This window comes from Lactuca serriola, chromosome 5 (genome assembly GCF_051521515.1).
Source record: "Lactuca serriola cultivar US96UC23 chromosome 5, Lser_US96UC23_V15, whole genome shotgun sequence".
NCBI classification, from domain to species: domain Eukaryota; kingdom Viridiplantae; phylum Streptophyta; class Magnoliopsida; order Asterales; family Asteraceae; genus Lactuca; species Lactuca serriola.
The window spans coordinates 180,373,390-180,382,912 of NC_136412.1; the positions used below are offsets into that span (position 1 = coordinate 180,373,390).

The 9,523-nt window shown below is 32.7% G+C and overlaps 1 protein-coding gene across 1 annotated transcript; it reads left to right on the forward strand.

Moving 5' to 3' along the window:
• Positions 1–400: 400 nt before the first annotated feature.
• Positions 401–9,160, forward strand: LOC145053348 (ABC transporter G family member 1-like). Its single transcript, XM_079001389.1, has 8 exons — positions 401–730; positions 834–913; positions 1,103–1,567; positions 1,665–1,751; positions 2,081–2,197; positions 3,646–3,843; positions 4,370–4,456; positions 8,419–9,160. The coding sequence occupies exons 1-8, from the start codon at positions 457–459 to the stop codon at positions 9,049–9,051; spliced, it is 1,941 nt and encodes a 646-aa protein (XP_078857515.1). The 5' UTR covers positions 401–456; the 3' UTR covers positions 9,052–9,160.
• The last annotated feature ends 363 nt before the right edge of the window (positions 9,161–9,523 follow it).

The following is a 9,523-nucleotide window of genomic DNA, read 5'->3' on the forward strand; positions in this document are numbered from 1 at the left end:
GAAAAGTAATAAGTAAATTTTTAAAAAATATATAAAAGTGAAAAGGTCTTTTTATGTATGTTAGGGATGTAATATGTAACAAATTATAATTTAAATACCGATAGGTAAAAAAGAAAAGTTAAGGACCAACCATGCAAATTACCACAAACTACAGGGACTATTCGTGTAACTTATCCTATTTTGTATATTAAGTTCGATACACGTGATCCTAATTACGGGGTTTGTATGGATTCATTCAGCTTTAGCCTTTATTATAAATTATTATATATTATATATTGTATAGTTTTTTGTTTGTTGATGTGGTCATGTTATAACCCCTAAAAAGTTTATTAAAAAAAATCCTGAACAGCCTATAAATATCGGCATATAGCCACCAGTCTCGACACAATTTTCAAACTGCTCAAAGTTGCCCTCTCTCTCAATAGTTATTTATTTGGTGCTTTGATCTTAGCTTGCATGGGTAGTCAGGTACATATCAACGGAATTATTCCAGAACCAGACGTCGAAACTGTTGAGTGTGAGTCGGGTGTTGTGGAGGAAAGGAGGAGTTTAGCGTACTTGACATGGGAAGAGCTTGGAGTAGTTGTTTCAAGCTCAGAGTGGAATGCAGGGAAAGATGGATGTAAATCTTTACTTTCTGGTGTCTCTGGTTATGCGAAACCTGGAGAGATTGTTGCCATTATGGGTCCTTCTGGTTGTGGCAAGTCCACGCTCCTTGATACATTGGCTGGTATGTAACTCTTTTATCCAACATTATTTTAATGCGCTTAATATGCATGTTATATACGACGCGATTTTAGATCATTTGCGTGATAATACTAATCAATTCTCAGGGCGGTTGGCCTCCAATACAAGGCAGACTGGACGAGTTTTAATCAACGGACGCAAACAGAGGCTTACCTATGGCACTTTGGTATGGAAACAAACCTACGGTGAATCACTTTTTTCTTATTTAATTAATGGATGAATTATATACATCCTCACCTTATGAGACGAATAAAGCACACAAAAGTTTGCAGCTTATTTTCTTCCATATTTGAACCCATTTTTTAAAACTTCGAGAACTTATCTGCTTTCTCGATTTGCTTTATATTTTATGTAGGCATATATGACTCAAGAACAAGTTTTAATGTGGACGCTAACCGTGAAAGAAGCCGTCTACTACTCAGCTGAACTCCAACTACCCAAAATGATGCCAAGATCTGAGAAGAGGGAGAGAGCAGATAGAACAATAAGGGAGATGGGGCTCCAAGATTGTGTGAACACTAGAATAGGAGGCTGGGGTGTTAAAGGACTTAGTGGTGGTCAAAAGAGGCGCGTAAGCATCTGCTTAGAACTCTTGACACACCCCAAACTTCTGTTGCTTGATGAGCCTACGAGTGGTCTTGATAGCGCAACTTCATACCATGTCATGAACCAGATTGTCAAGCTCACTCGCCAATACCAGATGACGGTTTTAGCAGCAATCCATCAACCTAGCAGTCAACTTTTTGGACTCTTTAGCAATCTTTGTCTGCTCTCTCTGGGGAAAACAATATACTTCGGTCCTACTTTGGCAGCAAATCAGGTAATCTCTTCATCATGTGTTTATGAAATATATTATAATAATTACATATCATAAGAAGATGAATTTGATTATAACTACTATATATTGCTATTTTCAGTTCTTTGCAGTAAATGGTTTTCCTTGCCCAGATCTCCAGAGTCCTGCAGATCACTACCTTATGACTATCAACATAGATTTTGATGAGGTATATATAGCTAGGTTACAGCTGTTCAATTTCACAGAAGATTGATTAAATAAAAAATATGTGGTCATGCATGCTACATCATATTTCGAATAATTAAGCTAGCTAGAAGTCAGAATGATAGTAAAGGTTGCTATCTATGCCATTTTCTAGCTTTACTTCTAATATAGTCATATATAGAATTCAATATGACATCCTTGGTTTTAATCGAAACTTCGTCTTACTGAACGACAAAGTTCTTGTAAGATCAATGTTTATTCAACTGATTGTGTTTTCCCACTATCAGGATCCTACTAGTAAATATAATCCCTTTCTGGCTGTAATAAAATTAGGACACTGTTAGTGGAGAGGTTCCTGATGAGCACATAATCAACGCACTCGCTGAATCCTACAAGTCATCTGAGATGTATATGGATGTGAAAAGTGAAATATTCACCACATGTGGAGAGGTACATGATACTTGCTGTGTTCTCACTTATAACCAGGTTACATTATAGTGACCTTTTATATAGGCGTGTTAACATTTTCAATTAAATCCTTGTGAAATAACACATATACCATCGGGACCATTTATGTACTTTGTCTATAGGGACCATTTATGTCCTTGGTTTATTATATATTATTATTTTTATTTAAGTTATTTATATTTCTATAATTTTGATTTTTTTTGATATTGTTCGAATATATTCTTTAGTGTTTTTATTTTTTTATTTTTTTCGCTTACATTTTTTGATATTTTGTTTGTATATATTTTTTTAATTTTTTTTGATGTTTTGTTCGAATACATTTATTAATATTTTTTTAAATTTTTGGTTGAATAATTTTGCCTAATTCTTTTTTGAGGTTTTGTTCAAATATATTTTTAATGATTATTTACATGTAGTTTGCTTATATTTGTTAAAGATTCCATGGTCACTATAGTAATAATTTGTAACTTAATTGACTTACAATCATATTTTCCTATTTTTTGTTCTTTTAATATAGATAAGGTTATATAATTAATATTTTTACTTCAAATATATAACTACATAAAAAGCTTTACAAATATATAAAGCATATAAGGTTGTATAATTATTATTTTTGTAAAGCTTTTTATAAACATTTTTTTAAATATATAAAAAAGATTCCTAAATGTGAACAAAAACATAATTGTAAGTGAAGCTTTTTATATAGTTATATATTTGTGAAGCTCCAAACAAAAAAAATATATAAACCTTGTATAATTATTATTTTTGTAAAGCTTTTTATATAGTTATATATTTGAATTAAAAATAATAGTTATATAACATTATCTGTTATCTATATTAAAAAGAACAAAAAATTAGAAAATATGATTGTAAATGAATTAAGTTACAAATAATGACTATAATGACCATGAAGACTTTAACAAATATTAAAAAAAAAACAAAATGTAAAACAAAAAATCATTAAAAAATATATTTGAACAAAACATCAGAAGAATTTAGAAGAAATTATTCAAACAAACAATAAAAAAATATTAATAAATGTATTCGAACAAAACGTCAAAAAATAGAAAAAACTTATAGAACAAAATATCAAAAAATGTAAACAAAAATATATAAAAAAAACATTAAAGAATATATTCAACTATAAATAAATTAAATAAAAATAATAATAAATAAAAGACAAAGTTACACGTGGCTGAGATAAAGTAATGAATGGTCTTTATGAAGGGAAAATGTGTCATTTCACAAAGAACTTAACTGCAAATGTTAACACTGTTAGCCAAAAGCACCGTCTTTAAAAGATTTTGAAAACATAAAGACCATCTATGCACAAAATTTTTCATAAAGACCAAAGTTGGTCAATTGTGTCAACCATAAGGACCATTTATGTAATTTCATCTAGAATGTAACAAACAAATGTGTTTTTATAGGAAGGAGAGCTAATTCAAAGAAAAGGAAGCCTAGAAGCCAACTTCATCACACAGTGCTCGATATTATCACAAAGATCCTTTATAAACATGTACCGCGATCCAGGATACTACTGGTTGCGCCTTGGTATATATATTGGGTTGGGGGTTTCACTAGGAACAATCTTTTTCCAAATTGGTTTGGGATTTGGCTCCATACATGTAAGTTTTATGTTAGAATATGTAAATAACTCTAAAAGAATGAATATTTTTTGCATAATTTCAACACTTCTAGCTTTTTCTAAAAGTTCATAAAAGCTCGTCGAACACAACCAAAATGCCCTTTTTTATCAGAAAATTAGTAGTAGCTAAAGAAGTAACCAACAAAAATATAGGCGCGCATATGCTGATTTCTAGTATTTGTTCGCAATTCACTTTGATTTATTGTTTATTGTTATTCGAATCATCGATCATTAAGAAAAATAGTAATAACAGATAAACTGTAGGAAATCATTTGAAAACTTTCCGTACTTGCTTAAAAGATTTTATCATTTATAAAGTTTGATGAAGCCATAGGGATTTTCGTTGAAATTTTATGTAGTTTGTTACAAAGTTCTACCACCAAGGTCACTTTTTGATAAAAGATCGTTGAAGAAAAAAAAATGTCCATGAAGAAACTATCTTAGGTGGTGTTTCTAATTGTTTGCTGAAGTACTAAGATTAGTTATTTTCTTTCCTAATGTCGCAGGATAGGGTTTCAATGATTATGTTTGTTTCTACATTCCTGACCATTTTAGCCATTGGCGGGTTCCCCTCCTGTGTGGAGGAAATGAAGGTGAGTTAATACATCTTATGCGTTTTTGTTGGAAAATAATGATATAATGTAATGCAATAAAAATGTGAAGAGGCGGGAGAGATAATAAGACAAAAGTATTTCTACAAGATTTAATCTTTAATAAATAACTATACAACTTATGATATGGTTACAAGAAATGGGTGAAGATCAATTAAATTTATAGCATAATATAAGTAATAAAATTATAAAAAGTAATATAAGAAAAATCCTAGTGTATCCCTTAAAACCTAGAACATGACGACCATATTTATTAAAGTTAAAATGGCAAGGATATGCACCACTTGTTTTTCCGGGCAAACAATTCAAAATATGTTTTAAAGAACTATCAACTCTGGTTCACATGTGGACAAATCAACATTTTTTTTCTTTTGAGATTGTCATACCATTGCATTTCTTCCTAGATAGAAAATGATCCAACTTATACTCTTGCCACCCACCTTGTCACCTCCATATCGCTAAACCTAACCAAGTCTTTAACTTCAAGACCGTTTCCATAGTTGAGCCCATAATCAATAGTTCCTTTGACATACCGTAAAATATGTTTTACCACTTGAAAATGCAAGGCGGTTGGTTATTCCATGAAATAACTGGCAATACCAACTGCATATGACAAATGTGGTCATGTTTGTGCTAAGTACCTAAGACATCCCACTACTCATCTATATTCTGTTAAGTCAACTTTTTCACCGTGTTCATCTTGCTTAATCTTCAACTTAGGTTCCATAGGTGAAGTTGTTGGGTTGCAATCTAGTAAGCTGAATTGCTCCAATTATTTTATTTTATTTACTTATTTTTTTGCGTAAGTCGTTTATCATAAAGAAATTACCTACTTATTTTTCGACTCTTATATTCAAAGATAGTAAGAAAGTAAACATAAGTCACTCATTTCAAATTCTTTTTTCCGTTTGTCCTTCAATTCGACAATGTCGTCGTTGTTCGATCCCATAATGATCAAGTCGTCGACGTAGAAACTAACTAAAAGTGTTTTTCCTTTCAAGTTCATTTTGTATCCTGTCGTTTCTTGTAAGCATTTCGAAAAACCAAATATGATTAGGGTTTTATCTAAGCGAATGTTCCAAGGTCGAGGAGCTTGTCGTAAACCATAAAGCGCCTTAGAGAGTTTAAGCATCTTGTGACTATGTACTATGTCAACATACCCTTCCGGTTGACTTACATAAACCTCCTCTTCGAGATCTCCATTAAGAAAAGCCGACTTCTATGTGATGGACGACCCACCCATGTTGAGCCGTTAAGGCAAGAATAAGCCTTATTGTGTCAAGTCGCGTTATCGGTACAAAAAATTCATCAATGTCCACTCCTTGTTTTTGTATATATCCTTTTCCGACAAGTCGAGCTTTAGGTTTTATGATATTTCGAAGATTGCCTTTTTTTATTTCAGAGACCCATTTCAATCCTATCCCTTTGTAACCTGGTCAAATTTCGATAAGCTCCCATGTCTTGTTTTTTACAATTGCATACAACTCTGTTTGTATGGCCTTCGATCATAGTTTATAGGTAACAACCTCTTTAAAATTCAATAGTTGATCCGTTGCAATCATTAACAATTCTTCAAGTTTGAGGGTCATATTTCTTGCGTCATTATAGATATCGACTAGCAAACGAAATCCTTTTGGCCCAACCTCACTTGATGGGATTTCCGTTTTGGTTAAGATTGAAGAAAATGAGGCCGAAATAGGAGGGTAGAGGTGGGTGTAATCGGACCACATAAGTTTGAAGTTACAAGCAGGAGAGATTTTTGAGCTCAAGAGAGCCTTTGGTTCAGGAAAGAGAGTCAAATTTGTTTTGCAAGAACACACACTTCACACACTTGATTTGGATGTTCGATCCTTGGAACTCGAGTTGCCATATTCTCTCCAGACAACTTTTTTAAGGCGGGAAAATTAACGTGACCAAGTATGGAATTTCATATCTAATTTGGTTCGTCCTTCATGGCTAAATGGCATGTTCCTCTACAAGTTGTCAATGGAGTTTTGTATAACCGGTTTGGTGATTTTGAAATCTTAAATGTACATTTTTATTTCTATCATATAAAGACAAAATCGGCCCATCTATAATGACTCGACTTCCTTCATCTGTCATTTTTCAGAGACTAATGATGTTACTTTTAAGATTTGGAATGTAGTATACTTCATTTAAAAATCTTTGGGCGCTATTTTTACAATCAAATAAAATCGTTCCTTTTCCCAAAATTGCAACAGTGGAACCGTAGCCAAATCTCATGTGACCTGTAATATTTTCATACAACTCATGGAAATTTGACTAGTCTCCCGTTATATGTTTATAACACCATTGTTGATATACTAAACCATAGAATCAACACGAGTCCCCTATGCAAGAAGATTGACACAATCTTCTCTTTTAGCGACACATTTTTGGGTATATGTTCTTGTGAGATTACCATCATTAAGATGGGTTGTTCTCCATTAGCTTGTGTGAGGTTTTCCTCGTCACCAGAATTGTTTTCCGGTCACTCTGACGCATAAGGACCAAACTTCTCACATTTTAAGCATTTTACTTAGCTTTTATCCTTTTTCTGGTCATTTCATTTTGCATTTAATTCACGACCACCTCCTCGGCCATGCCCTCCTCCTCGACCTCTTCTTTGGCACCTCTATCATTTGAGGTATTTGATGAGCTCACGTCCTCAGGTTTCTTGGATTGTGATGCCCACTTGGCATGTGTAATCAACAAGGAAAGTCTGTTTCCTTGTCCTCCATAACTCCGATGCCTCTCTTCATGAGTTTTTAAACGGCCCACAACCTCTTCCACAATCATGCTATTTAAGTCTCCAAATTGTTCGATAGATATTACAATATGCATAAATTGTAATGGGACAGATCAAAGAAACTTTTTCACCACAACAACTTCCTCAATTGTTTTGCCTAGAGATCTAATACATGTTAAAATGGTATTTAACCTCATGAAAAAAATCATCCACCAATTCATCGTCTTTCATTCGAAGAACTTCAAAGTCACTTCTTAAGGTCTATATTTTAGCATCTTTTATCCAATCGACTCCCATGTGCATCACTTTAAGCGTTTCCCATGCTTCTTTAGCTGTCTCATTCTCATCTAACATAAGTATCACATCCTCTAGAACTGCTTGATAGATGGCATCTAGAAACATTCAATATTTGTGTCTTTCTATATCTTTATCTTGAATTGCATCCCACGCTTCTTGTGCTTGCAAATTCACTCACATCTTTACCGCCCACACAATTAATTTAACTTCATAAGCATCATATAATATAGCATAACACAACAATTCTTCTAGGATTTTAGAAAAATTTCACCGTTATCTGTCATTAATAACATTAGCATATGTTTCAACATACAATAACCAGGCTTCAATACCACTTGTTTGAAAATAACGATCTAAATGTATGCAATAGTAAGGTGAATTATCGTTCTTAGTATTGAATAATAAAAATGTGAACAGTCAGAAGAGAAAATAAGGCAAAATTATTTCTACAAGATTTAGTCTCTACTAAGTAACTGAAAATGCTTACAACTTATGATATGGTTACAAGAAATAGCTGAAGACCACTCAAATTAATAGCCTAACGCAGGTACTATAATAATAAAAAGTAACCTATGAGAAATCCTACACATTCCTTAAGACCTGCAACATGTTTACCATATCTATTAAACTAATAAAGACTCAGATGTACCACCTACTTTCCCGACAAACAATTTAGAAGATGCTTTGAACAATTGTACCCTACATTAGTTTATTAATAAAAAAACTATCCAACAAAAAGAAACGATCCTATCGTTCCATTATGCTTTAACAAAAAAAAGCTATCTGAAAATGCCATTTATTGTTATTATCCGGTTTAATATCATATTCTTGTATAAATAATTTCACTTGAATTTATTTCCTTTTGAAATAACTATCTCATAACTACATCTACATATAGGTCTTTCAATGGGAAAGATTAGATGGACACTACACGGTTGGATCTTTCGTTATCAGCCATGCCATCTCTTCAATGCCATACCTACTTGTCATTTCCATAATCCCAGGAGCAATAGCTTACTTTCTCATGGGACTTCAAAGAGAACCCAAATTATTCATCTATTTCGCGTTAGTACTCTTTGTATCAATGCTGGTTGTTGAATGTCTTATGATGATCGTAGCTACAATTGTTCCAAATTTTCTCATGGGAATCATAACCGGTGCTGGAATCCAAGGATTGATGATACTAGGGGCAGGATTTTTTCGATTGCCAAATGAATTACCCCATGTATTCTGGAAATACCCTATGTACTATATTTCGTTCCACAAGTATGTATTACAAGGATTATGTAAAAATGAGTTTGAAGGGCTAAAGTTCCCTGAGTACTCAGGAGGTCCTCCTACAACAAATGGTGAAATAATATTGAAGAATGTATTGCAAATCGAGATGCAATACTCTAAGTGGATTGACCTTGGAATGTTGTTTGGTATGGTTGTTACATATAGGGCAATACTCTTCTATACTATTAAAATAATAGAGAGAATGAGGCCTATAATTCAGGATTTTATGCTGTTTTCTATTTTTGGAAAGTAGAAACCCTTCTACCAAAAACCATATGTTGTTTGTTTCACATTTTATTCTATATCTAAACTGTTATATTCATGAATGAGACAGAATAACCAATTCCATTATTTGAATGAAATGAATCTCTTACATGAGTACAAGTGAGAAACAAATATATATATATATATATATATATATATATATATATATATATATATATATATTACTAGCTAACAACATTCTAACAATATTTCTCAACTAACTTCAATAACTAATCTAATAACCCTCCCTCCTCTCCAAGATGGAGGGTATCAGATAAGCTCAGACTAGAAATAGCATGATGATGGTGTGACTCGGGTAGGAGTTAAGCCCTTTGGAAGAACATCAACCAATTGGTTATTTGGTGACACAAGAGATGGGGAGAAAGAGTAATCATAACAACAATAATCTTTCGAACAATGTGATAATAAAGCTCGATGTATTCTTGAAAGATAGGTTCATA